At 40.9% G+C, this 12,884-nt stretch overlaps 2 protein-coding genes across 17 annotated transcripts in view; one reads left to right on the top strand and one right to left on the bottom strand.

The window, feature by feature from the left end:
* The window catches only part of FAM13A (family with sequence similarity 13 member A), a 388,692-nt gene extending 380,575 nt beyond the window's left edge, over positions 1 to 8,117 (top strand). For all 14 annotated transcript variants that reach the window (XM_021939093.2, XM_021939091.2, XM_021939090.2 and 11 more), the window contains 3 exons: positions 2,284 to 2,480; positions 3,047 to 3,148; positions 5,790 to 8,117. In XM_021939093.2, coding sequence (XP_021794785.2) covers positions 2,284 to 2,480; positions 3,047 to 3,148; positions 5,790 to 5,916 — 426 coding nt within the window. In that variant the 3' untranslated portion in view covers positions 5,917 to 8,117. The remainder of the gene's footprint in view (positions 1 to 2,283; positions 2,481 to 3,046; positions 3,149 to 5,789) is intronic.
* The window catches only part of HERC3 (HECT and RLD domain containing E3 ubiquitin protein ligase 3), a 141,730-nt gene continuing 134,600 nt past the window's right edge, over positions 5,755 to 12,884 (bottom strand). For all 3 annotated transcript variants that reach the window (XM_003898946.4, XM_021939102.2, XM_021939103.2), the window contains 2 exons: positions 11,095 to 11,200; positions 5,755 to 6,629 (listed from right to left, as the gene is read on the bottom strand). The gene's annotated coding sequence lies outside the window, so the exon portion shown is untranslated. The remainder of the gene's footprint in view (positions 6,630 to 11,094; positions 11,201 to 12,884) is intronic.

Below are 12,884 nucleotides of genomic sequence, written 5' to 3'. Positions count from 1 at the left end.
ATTTGTTACATCTCATACTTCTATTTCAGCTGTAGGAAATACACTAAATCTAGCTTTTGTATTCCAACATATCAGATATCCCTACCCGCTTTGTATTATCTGTACATTTTGAGAATACGCCTTTTCTTTGTCCAAGTGACTCAGATACTGAGGAAGGCAGGGTCAGGCACAGGGGCTGCTGTAGACTGCGCTTCAGGTTCACGTCACCCTTTAGTCATTCATTACTCAGCAGAAATGTGGGCAGCCAGCTTTCCTTTCATAGTGTCTGCTTACCTGGTTGTTTATTGAAATCCAAATACTACATCTATCAAAAAAGGAAAAATGGTTCGTTTTCGTGACTCATTTTTAAGGAACCAGTCTCATCAGTTGATCACTGATTATTTCCCAATTGCTTATATATTATCTATGTATTAATTCCTTCTAGAATCTATCCAGTCTCTACAACACTTACGATGATTGTCTTATTTGAAAATCTGTTTGCTATTTTTCCTCGTGATTGTCAAAGGCTACTAAGAGTAATTTTGTTACATTTATCTCAAAAAATATTGAGTGCTCACTATGTGCAAGGCAGACTTCCACATTTTTAAGTTCTCTCAGGACTTTGGGATATAATTGATAAGACCTAGACACCTGATTTCATTAAAGGCCGTTAAGTTCTTATTTGTAACTTCGTTAGCTGTCCCAGGTGTTTATGCTCTTCTAATAGTTTTTTGTAGTTCTCTTTTCAAACTGAATTACTAGACTGCTTAATAGCCATTTATTGGCCATATGCAAGCATTGGCCAAGCTCTGGGGACAGCAGTAAACAGATAGGCCCCAATTCCTGCCTCCACTGAGTTATGGTCAGGTGCTTCTACCCTGTCTTCCTTATCCAGGGGAGGGGAAGGAAGAGAGGGAGCAGAAAACTGATGTGCACAGCCAGTGTCTCAGGTGTGCCTTATGAGGTACCTGACATACATTATCTCAATTTTTATCAAAACTATGTTGATGGGAATTGTTATTACTCTTAATAAAACAAAAAGAAGCGTTCATTTAAAAAGTCAATTTTACTTTGTAAATTTTTAAATGTTTTTAACAATTTAAAGAGACTCAAGATCTGAAGTCACAGCCGAGACAATCTGGAAAAGCCACCTAGCTTTTGCCAATTTTATTTTCATAGCAATACTTTGATATCAGTTATATGATAGTCCTTTTTTGTTTTGCTTGGTTTGGTGGCTTGTTTATTCACAGTATTTCTCTTCAGAAACACCATTATTAAACATACCAAAATTCACCATGAACCATTTGCACACTTGCACTCTGCCCTCCAGCAGGAACTGCTGCTGCCTCCGGAGATTGTTTTGCTGCACTGCCATTGAAGCCATTTGGTTGACCTGTAATAACTGATGCTGTGCATACCGTTTTTCGTATAGCTGTATTCTGAACCAATTTTTTAATTTTTTTAGGATAGTAAGTTATTCTCTGTGGTCTGACTACCTTTTGGCAGTACATCACTTCTTTTGAAATCTTTCAGACTCTGATATTATCTCTTCCTTAGGCTTACACAGCCTTAAATTGGCTCTAAGAAATGCTGATCTGGCTTTATTATTTTTCTATTTGCATTATCAATACAGAGAATAGCATACTTTTTTTAGAAACTTGTATGCTGAAAAATAGATTTTTGGCCCTTGGAAGTTCTTTGGAAAAGCTTGAGTTTTCTTATTTTAATCACGAGAATATAATGTTTCAGTCTTCTTAAAATTTCCCTAAAATTCTGTGCATTAAGCAACCATAAAATATTTTCTAATCTCAATTCTTAAATAGAAAGGTTGTATTGTTTTATTTCAGAAAATGTTCAGACTGATTTTTTTTAAAAAGCCCTCTGAGATACACAAGTAGTAGAATCCTTTAAAACACTGGTTACTGGTGACGAATTTTGTTTTGTACTGTCACAGCTGGAAAATTTTGGATCCTTTTAGTTCATCTGATTTAGGTTATAAATTATGATGGTTGTTCCTTCTTACCCCATCCTGACAACTATTAACATGCTGTACACTCATTTGAAAATAGTTTTGCAGTCTGTTTTCTCTATTGAGTGGCTACGTTGTTTGTGTTATTAAACGTGTATATTTATATTGAATACGGATATTCAATAATCTATCTGTAATGTACATATGTATTGCTAAATGTAGATACAGAAGAAACTATGGTGTCTGGTAATTAAATGATTATTAAATGATACTCATAATGAAAGTGTGCCCCAAAAAGTGACCAGATTTTTATTGGGGTTGCTGTGTATCTCCAGGAAGAAGAGGAGGGGTCAGAAGACGATAGCAATGTGAAGCCAGACTTCATGGTCACTCTGAAACCCGATTTCAGTGCACGATGCTTTCTGGACCAATTCGAAGATGATGCTGATGGCTTTATTTCCCCAATGGATGATAAAATACCATCAAAATGCAGCCAGGACACAGGGCTTTCGAATCTCCATGCTGCCTCAATGTATGTCATTTCGGTGGTGGCGGTGAGATGTTTTGGTAAAAATAGCTCTCTTAAATATTATCTTAGCCTTTGTATCTAAATAAATTAGCTGATAAAATACATGTGACTACCTGGGGTGTATCTGGATAAAACTGATTTTTTTTTTATTCTTTTTTCATATGCTTCAGCCCATATTATTTGAGGGAACTTTTGAGTCTTGTTTAAACAACCAGAAGTTCTCTCTCTAAATGGCACTGTGTGGTTCTGTACATCACAGCCCATCACTTAACACATGCTGAGCACAGACGTCATCTTCTTTCAAAGAAAAATACGACAAAGTGCCGTGGGATTTCACGAGGCCTAAGAATTCCCAAGTAGCAGGAACCCCCAGAAGCTGGATCTGTTGCCAGCATGTTTGGCTTTCAGGAAATGGAAAACATCCATTTCCGCTCCCCCTCAATGCCCTCAGCAGTTTCTGGATTTATTTGCCTCCCCTTTCTGCACAGCTCCTGTTGAGTTACACATTCATTACATTTATGACAACTCAAATTTAACTTAATTTCCTTGCAATGCTTCCTCTCTCTTAGACCTGAACTCCTGGAACACCTCCAGGAAATGAGAGAAGAAAAGAAAAGGATTCGAAAGAAACTTCGGGATTTTGAAGACAACTTTTTCAGACAGAACGGAAGGTAGTGCCTGTCTTCCCCGCCCTCCCTTCCCCACCCCGCCGCACCACACACACCCATCCCTTTTGTTTTTCTGTCAGATCTGTGGAATGCCTTCAAACGGGGGACTCTTCTGCATCCTCCCTGTAATCTGGTCCTTGGGTTTGTGCCCAGGGACCCTCAGAGGTTGACTGTGAGATGATGGGATTTGTGTGGACCTCCCAGAATAAATGCTCTTTGGGTAATGCCCAAGAGTGATGCAGATTCAGCTGACATTTATGAAACGAACCTGTGCCATCAAATTCTTATCTACAATGAGCAGCAGGAAGCTGCGTTTCCAGCTGGTGGTGGCACCAGTGCTTTTTTCTTAAGAAGCTAGAGGTTAGCCAAGTGGCCATAGTGGCACACCTGTAGCTCTAGCTACTTGGGAGGCTAAGGCAGGAGGATTCCTTGAACCCAGGAGTCTGAGGCTGCAGGGAGCTATGGTCCACCACGGCACTCTATTCTGGGCAATAGAGTGAGACCTCATCTCTAAATAAAACGAGCTAGAGAAACACGGGAAAGAGGGATCTAAGTATTACTGATTTTCAAGCTCATTTCAAAAATGAAGGTGATAATTGCCAAGTTTAAATGAAAAATATGTATGAAAAGCAGTAAGTCGGCCAGGTGCAGTGGCTCACGCCTATAATCCTAGCACTTTGGGAGGCCAAGGTGGGTGGATGACATGAGGTCTGCCTGGCCAACATAGTGAAACCCTGTCTCTACTAAAAATACAAAAAATTAGCCGGGTGCAGTGGCACAGGTCTGTAATACCAACTTCTCTGGAGACTGAGGCAGGAGAATTGCTTGAACCCGGGAGGCCAAGGTTGCGGTAAGCCGAGATCACACCACTGCACTACAGCCTGGGCTACAGAGCGAGACTTCATATCCAAAAAAAAGAAAAGCAGTAAATCTACCTGGTTGATGGGCTGGCTCTCGCCAGTGAATTTTAAGGCATAATTTAGTCTTTCATGTTTACAAGTAACAGCACACAAAACATCTTACTGAAAGTCACAGTAGGAACCCGAGGAAAGAACCAGGAACAGATTTGCATCTCTTACATTGGAGTTAGGTTTTATCGTTTTAAATTGGTTTTAACCCAGATTACTGAAGCTATGTAAGCATTGTTTCTCTTGAGTCCTCTTTTATACTTCTTGAAAGTTTGGGGAAATAAAAGCACCATAAAAATTTTTGTCATTTAAAATACATTGTATTTCAGTTTAGTTTAACAATTATTGTGTAAATTTACTTTTAGGATCTCTGATTTAGATATGTCTCATATTTTTATGCCTAAACATTTGCTTTTCATTTCCCACCCATTGCAGAGTATTTAGAAAATATAGGTAAGCAAATTTAAGTAGTAATTCCCAAAATAATAATAACCAAAGACAAATCAGAATTAATGTTTTGATGTGTATCTTTCCAATCTTTCATCTAAGCCTATTTTTTCATTTATCCTTTTTTATATTCTAAGTCACATTATGCACAGATATCTTATACACGAGGAAACATGTAGAATTATGCAACGCCCAGGTTTTAAGAAAATGTCAATGGAGGACATTAACTTAATTGTCAAAAATGTTTAGAACTATGAGGGACTTGGAGATAAACTGGTTCCATGACTTCATGTCTGAGGAGAGTGAAGCCCCTCAGAGTACAGCGGGGGCCTGCGTTCCAGATGCTCCAATTCCTGAGCACCTGTTCCTTGCCTGCCCCCTGAGAAACCAGTAGATAGAATCCTTTCCTAGAACAAGGCAGGGTATGAATAAGATTGGTTTATTTTTAATTCATTGAACAATTTAAGCCCCATGCTATCCTCCTTATCCACATTTGCCCTTTAATAATAAAGGCAGGGAGCCTACGTTTGAATGTCTGCCATGTGCAATTTCCCATAAAACGCAAAGCAGCAGCGCACACCGCATAGTGGCCAAGAGCAGGCAAGTTATCTGATTTCCTGTGCTGGTTTCAACATGTGTAGTATAGAAATGGCTCCGTCTCATCAAGGTGTTATAAGGGTTATATTAGATCATGGGTACAAAGTACTTATCACAGGGCTTGACCTATAAGCTCTCGAATACTTGTGCATATAAATAGGATGCATGGAAAGTTACTCAAACTATAAAGGCTTATTATAGTAGTATTATGGAATCCAGCTGCTGAATTCTAAGACTGTTTTATGATAAGCAGGAGTACTATCTGTTTTTGAAAAAAAAAAAAAAAAAAACTAAGTTGTGGATGGACTAGTTGCTAATTAAAAATTTAAAAGTTCACGAGATGAAATATATAAGAATGAGAAAACATTAATTATGAATAAAGGATTTTGGTGTATGAGAGCTCAATGTGAATTCATACTTAGAGAGAATGTCTGCATTTCTTAGCCTTCTTGTCATACAAGATGCCAGATTAATTATATAAAAACTCAGTTGCATGATGCCTTCTGGGTGAAACATTTTCATTATTTGTCTAAATCCAGCTCCAGTCTTAAGACCAAGGGCCACTTGGCAACACTGATTGTACAAGTTGATAAACTGCAATGTTTCTACACACAATGATAATTTGCCCGATGAATAGTATCTAGCAAAGACAGGAAATGATCCTCAGACCTTTTTTCCTTTATTTGCATTAGAAATGTCCAGAAGGAAGACCGCACTCCTATGGCTGAAGAATACAGTGAATACAAGCACATAAAGGCAAAACTGAGGCTCCTGGAGGTGCTCATCAGCAAGAGAGACACGGATTCCAAGTCCATGTGAGGGGCGACCCCCGCCCGAGCACAGGGGGCTGGCAGCTGCAGTGAGAGTTTACTCTCCCCTGAGAAAGAGCAGCTCTGGAAGGCAGCCTTGGAGCTGGCCCTGCAAAGCATGCGGCCCTTCTGCCTCTAGACCATTTGGCATCGGCTCCTGTTTCCATTGCCTGCCTTAGAAACTGGCTGGAAGAAGACAATGTGACCTGACTTAGGCATTTTGTAATTGGAAAGTCAAGATTGCAGTGTGTGCACATGCGCGTGCGCACAGACACACACACACACACACACACACAGAGTAGTGGAGCTTTCCTAACACTAGCAGAGATGAATCACTACATTAGACAACCCTCATCTACAGAGAATATACACTGGTCTTCCCCGGATAACTGAGAAGCATGAGACCATTCTCTGTCTAACTGTGATAAAAACAAGCTCAGGACTTTATTCTATAGAGCAAACTTGCTGTGGAGGGCCGTGCTCTCCTTGGACCCAGTTAAGTGCAAACGTGCATTGGAGCCCTATTTGCTGCCGCTGCCATTCTGGTGACCTTTCCACAGAGCTGCGCCTTCCTCACGTGTGTGAAAGGGTTTCCCCTTCAGCCCTCAGGTAGATGGAAGGTGCATCTGCCCACAATGGCAGTGCAGTCATCATCTTCAGGGTGTTTCTTCAGGACTTCCTCAGCTGACAAGGAATTTTGGTCCCTGCCTAGGACCGGGTCATCTGCAGAGGACAGAGAGATGGTAAGCAGCTGTATGAAGGCTGATTTTAAAACCAGCTGATGGGAGAAGAGCCTGGAGATTCTTTCCTGAACACTGACTGCACTTACCAGTCTCAGATTTTTATCATCAAATACCAAGCCAGGCCAGCATGCTTATGGCAACCTGTTTGGGGCTGTTTTGTTGTGGCACTAGCCAAACATAAAGGGGCTTGCTTAAGTCCTAGCCTGCATACAGAGGATCAGGGGAGAGAAGGGGCCTGTGTTCCCAGCCTCCTGAGTACTTACCAGAGTTTAATTTTTAAAAAAATATCTGCACTAAAATACCCAAACTGACGGGTAAATGTAGCCCTCAGAGCTCAGCCCAAGGCAGAATCTAAATGACACTATTTTCGAGATCGTGTATAAAAAGAAAAAAATGTCATTCTGTCTGGCCAATTATAATTTTTTTCAAAGACTGTCACAAAGCTGTCTATATTAGACATTTTGGAGGGACCAGGAAATGTAAGACACCAAATCATCCATCTCTTCAGTGTGCTTGACGTCACCTTGTGATGTGTTGTTACTTTAACTCCTGCACCTGCGCTGAGGACAGTGGGTTCTGGGTCCACCTTTGTGCTCTGCGAGGCCGAGCCCAGGCGTCTGCCCGCCCGCCATGGCTGACCAGAGAAGGTGCTTCAGGAGCTCTGCCTTTGATGACAAGTGTTACAGGATGAACACACAGCAGAGCCACCCTCCTGTATGTTTTGAAAGTTGCCTTCTTAAAGGGCATAGTTTTAAGGAAAAGAAAAAGAATGTAAAACTATACTGACCAGTTTTCAGTTTTAAAGGGTCGTGAGAAACTGGCTGGTCTAATGGGATTGACAGCAACATTTTCCTTTGCTGAAGTGAGGTAGCAGCTCTCCTCTGTTAGCTGCATGTTAAGGATGGGGAAAAAGAATGCCTTTAAGTTTGCTCTTAATCGTATGGAAGCTTGAGCTATGTGTTGGAAGTGCCCTGGTTTTAATCCACACTCAAAGACGGTACATAATCCTACAGGTTTAAATGTACATAAAAATATAGTTTGGAATTCTTTGCTCTACTGTTTACATTGCAGATTGCTATAATTTCAAGGAGTGAGATTATAAATAAAATGATGCACTTTAGGATGTTTCCTATTTTTGAAATCTGAACATGAATCATTCACATGACCAAAAATTGTGTTTTTTTAAAAAATACATGTCTAGTCTGTCCTTTAAGTAACAGCTCTCTTAAATAAGCTATGATAGTAATCAGATCATTACCAGTTAGCTTTTAAAGCACACTTGTTTAAGACTATGTTTTTGGAAAATATGCTACAGAATTTTTTTTTATGCTACAAATAAATGAGATGCTACTAATTGTTTTGGAATCTGTTGTTTCTGCCAAAGGTAAATTAACAAAAGATTATTCAGGAATCCCCATTTGAATTTGTATGATTCAATAAAAGAAAACACCAAGTTATATAAAATAAATTGTGTATGGGATGTTGTGTTTTCCTTGGTAATTTCCACTAACTTATATCTTCATGGAATGGAGCCCAGATGAAATGAGGGGAAGCCCTTCTCACAGTAGATCTTATTTGAAGACATGTTAGTCAGTGGTTTCTGGCTCTGCCAAGGGAGATACGTTCCCCAGCAACCATTTCAGCAGCCCAGAATCTCAAGGCACTAGAAGCGGTGTCTTAACTGGCTTCACACAGACAGACTGCTCTGGACTGGGGTTTTTCCTTTGCTGTCTTAGAAATGTGTGTTTATTAGCACATACCAACAAAATACATGTCGAGTTATTTCGTAAGTCTAAACTTAAGAATTAAAGATGGCAGACTTATAATTTTCATAAGCACTTTTATTTTGTTCAGTCTGGAGTAAACATTGAAATAGATGTTTATATTAAGTATGATATCATTACGTTTCATCTTTGAATCCTTTAGTTCAGCTTTCACGTTCTAAGACTTGTAGGTGCAAGATTTAGGATAAGGGCTAGCTTAGAAGTTTTTCAAGATGGTAGAAGTTTGTCCTGTGCTGCTTTAAAAAAAAAAAAAAGCTAGTACAATTTGGTGACCTCCAGATGAGGGAAAATTTCCGTGAAAGACCAAATCAAATTTCAAACTGGAATACTAATTATTTTTTTAATTACCAGCTAGGATGTTGTCAGCTCTTAAGATTTCTTCCATTTGCCTACCAGTTCAAAGAAGTCAAAAGATTATTATTCATTGCAGGGATCAGTGATGTCTCCGTAACAGTGTTATTTTTGCTTTGTCTCATCCTAATTCATTGTTTGGGTGGCAAGGGAATAGCCTCTTGCAGGGTGTGCCTGCTCCCAGGTGTGACATTTCCAGCCAAGGACAAATGCCTCAAAGCTGTGCGGTGTCATAAATGTCACACTAAGGTGTCCCAAGACCAGCAGTCTTGGAACCCCGAGGGCTGAGCATTTGTAAATGTGGTTGAGCTTAGAATTCCTTATAAGGTGAATATTTAGGTTTACTATCAGCATAAAGGGATGGCCATGGTGCTAATTAAGCTAGTTCTGCCCAGGGGTTGCCTAGTTCTCAAGAGACAGAATTGGGCCCTGTGTCCAGAACGGATCACAGAGTTAAGGAAAATCAAAATTTTAAGTTTGGATCATTTTTGGTTTTAGAGCTTTTTAATCTGATGAAGATGCCATTTTCTTAAGAGTAACACCTTATGCTTTTGGTGGTATATTTATAGCTGAACACCATAAACTGCTGACAGCTTTGTGAAAGCTGGCTGTAGTCTAAATTCTGTTCTGCTCTCAAGAGGGGTCTTCCTGCCACGCTGCTTCCTCGTTTGTTTTCCCCTAGTGGGGAGAGGTGGTTTCTGCACCAAGATGAATGCCTCTGTGATGCTCTTTTTTAGTATCCACTTAGTTAAATCAATGAGGAGGGACACACTACACTACAGTCTTGAAGCAGTGTTTCCTCTGAAGCTCTTGTGTTTGACAGAACTCGGTAAGTGCTTTCCTTTCCTTCATTCATTTCCTTTTATTGTTTTTTTCCACTTGACACTTAAAATGTACTGAAGAGTAGACTGGCTAAACATATTTTCAAATTTTTATGTATTCAAATTGTGCACACTGGCTCTACTTTTAAGTGGTGACCAACACAGCACACACCAAATCAGAGTCATGTATAAATGCACTGCATAGTGGCACTGGCCACTTTCCCAAGCAGAGATCATGTGTGTGCCTGAAAACACAGGTTTGGCAAGTCCTCCAACTGAAAACACCCATACAGTCATGAAAATCTCCACAAATAGTTTTTGTAAAAAATACGGGCTCCTAACTATTTACATGACATGTAAGCAGAAGGCATTTGAAATTACCACTTTCCTTTTTAAAAATGTAAAATGCACAAAAAACATTTTATACATGACTATTTTGTATAAATGTAAAATATTTTAAACTGTGAAAGTTCTAGAATTTTTGACAGTGTCATCAGGATCAGGGTCTGACCTTTCCCCTCTTTAAGGAATCCTGTGACTCCCTGGAGCCCCTCAGAAGCCTCCTGGGGATTAAGTTTTTGTTCTATCTCCAGGCAGGGCACTGGAAGGTGATGCAAGCTGGGTGTACACTTCAGGCATGTCCATTTTGTAGCTAGAAAAGTGGGCTTGTGCTCTATGCCCAGTTGCCTTTAAAATAGTTCATAGAAAGCGTTGGAGGAGTGCAGTAATGAAGGCATTAAAGCAAATTTTTGAAAATTAAGTACGTTTCCAAAGCCAATGACGCCATCATGAATAAATACATTAGCCATTTACTATTCTGAAACTAATAAGGCCACCAGAGAACTGAGAGACTTGGAGAAAGACACGTTTCAGTTGTGTGGAGGGAGCACCTCATCCTTTGCACTGCCTGTTCCTGTCTGTGGCCAAGTGTGCCCTTGCTCAGACCTCGAACAGCCTGGAGAGTTGGGCAGCAGGAGCTCCATGTCCCACCTGACAGCTGGGTACACAAAGCTGCCATGGTGGGTACGCATGCAGTGTCCTTTATGTGCTGCTATACATCCTCTAAGTGACAGAAAGTAAGCATTAAAAATATGCTAAGCCTGAAATTAAAAAATAAAAAAGGCTTAGAATAAGGGCCTAGTGCTAAAACAAGGATTCAAACTCAGATCTATCTGGCTTCAGAGTGCAAAGATGCAATACTGCTAACACAGATGCAAGTTAATGCTGTCCTGCCAAAACTGAAGCTCACCCTGAATAATTCTGGTAACTATGGGCTCAAGTAATAAAATTTGGGCAGAAACGACAAGCTATATTTAGTGACTCTGATTTTCTTCAATATTCTGATGTTGCCTCTTTTGAGGGACCAGAAAGTTATACAAGCCCAAGTACACCAGGTTCCACAGCCTAGTACAAAGCCTGATGTCCTCTGAATCCCCCCAACGATGTTTTCACTTCTAGTCCTATCATAGCTTGCAGAACTGTGAAGTACCTGAATGGAAATTTCAGAATGGAGACCCACACGGGGTGGGGGCGGGCTGAGGAGAAGCAGGCCCTCCCAATGGCCTATTACCTCTTCTAGCTATGGATTCTGAATCCTGTAAGACAAAGTATATCACAGTCATCCCTGACGGGGTCAGCTCACCAAGGCTGTATATACACAGATTTGCACATTCAGTGAAAGTCAGAATTCCCAATTGCAGTTTTAGAATCCTGGCAGGCACACAGACAAATGGGGCTTGGCAGGTCTGGGATTGTTGACAGCTTGGTCCTCACCCTTCCCCTCCAACAACAAGGCTTAGACAGCAAGGGGGACTCCGTGTTGTGCTGCAGCTGCCTGGGGGACACGCCCAGTGCACACCTCAGCAAGAACTCAGTTCTGACACCAAGAAGATCCCCATGTTACTATGAATTCTGAAATTGTAATCTTTTAGATGTCTGGATTCTTCTTTCTGTAAAGCAATTCAAAGATGTGCAGAAACCTTCATGTCAAGCTTCTGATCCTACAGCTTTGAGTGTTTCTTGGTAAGCCATTTTGAGACACTATGATTTTCTGTAACTTTTAAATAATTTAAAATTACTGGACAAGATGAGACGAAGGGGAGGGAGAGAGTAAAGGATACATTCCTCCGTAGTAGCAGAAAGCAGTGCGGCTCAAACTTGGATGCACGTGCGCCTGCCTGGGGATCTGGTGCTGTAGCTCCAGCGAGTGCCTGATGTTCTGCGGACAAGCTGCCGGGTGCTGCCGGGCTGCTCGTCCAAGGACCTCACTTTAAATAGAGGCTGCAGACTGCATCCTGGGTTTTTATGGAAATGAGCAGCTCCACCAATTAATCCAAAACCCTGAGTTAACAGAGACCAGCACATTTGACAACACCCACAGAGGCCAAATGCTGCCTCGATGCTTGAGATGCAGACAGATGGCTCAGCTGTATGATTTGCGTTACTTACCCTCCAGAAATGTTTCTTTTTCTGAAAAGCGGTACCCATCTTATCAGGTGATTATGGAAATTTACTTGGATGACTGTAAAGTGACCACACAGTAAATCCTTAATAGATGATGGTGGGTGGGGTGGTTACTATGATCAGCCTCAAGGCAAACATTCTTCCTATCTTAGTCCAGCCACACATTCAGAATCCCTGCAAAAAACCAACTGTATTTCACGGTATCATTTCCCCCACCAACACCCTCTGATCCTTGTTGGTGTGAATCAGAAAGAGAATACAAGTTATTGCTAACAGGATGAGCAAGATTCTATGGGAACATCATCCCATTCTCTTGGGGGAATACAATAAATTGTGACTATTACTATTTTCCAGCACATCACATCAAAACTTGTGCCACCTTCTTAGACAAATTAATGCTTGCTAAATTCCTTCTCTCACAGAGCAGGGAAAATCCCTCTAAGTCTACTTCTCCCCAAAATGTTTTGGGAGGTCCAGATCTGCTCCAACATGTAAAAAGAATAAACCATTGACATGGCAGCTGAGACCAACACGGAAATGCCTGAGATGTGTGGAGTGAAGGAACAGAGTAACCTTTGGATGGATTTCAAAGTCACTTAAGTGTCCTGAAATTTCTGTCTCAGGGTGTATTTTTAACAACTGAAAACTGAACGTCCCCTTGGGAGGGGAGTTACTCTGATTTTGGCACGCTCCTAACCAACATACTAAATTTCATTGAAACCTGTGGCCAAGGCTGACACTAAGACCTGGGGTCCTGCACTCCCTCATCAACCCGTACAGGAGACAACCTGAAGGTGCCATTGCCAAGGCCAGCAA

This window comes from Papio anubis, chromosome 3 (genome assembly GCF_008728515.1).
Source record: "Papio anubis isolate 15944 chromosome 3, Panubis1.0, whole genome shotgun sequence".
In the NCBI taxonomy this organism is placed as follows: Eukaryota; Metazoa; Chordata; class Mammalia; order Primates; family Cercopithecidae; genus Papio; species Papio anubis.
The sequence above is the reverse complement of the archived record's forward strand: the minus strand, read 5'-3'. Positions and strand labels throughout refer to the sequence as shown.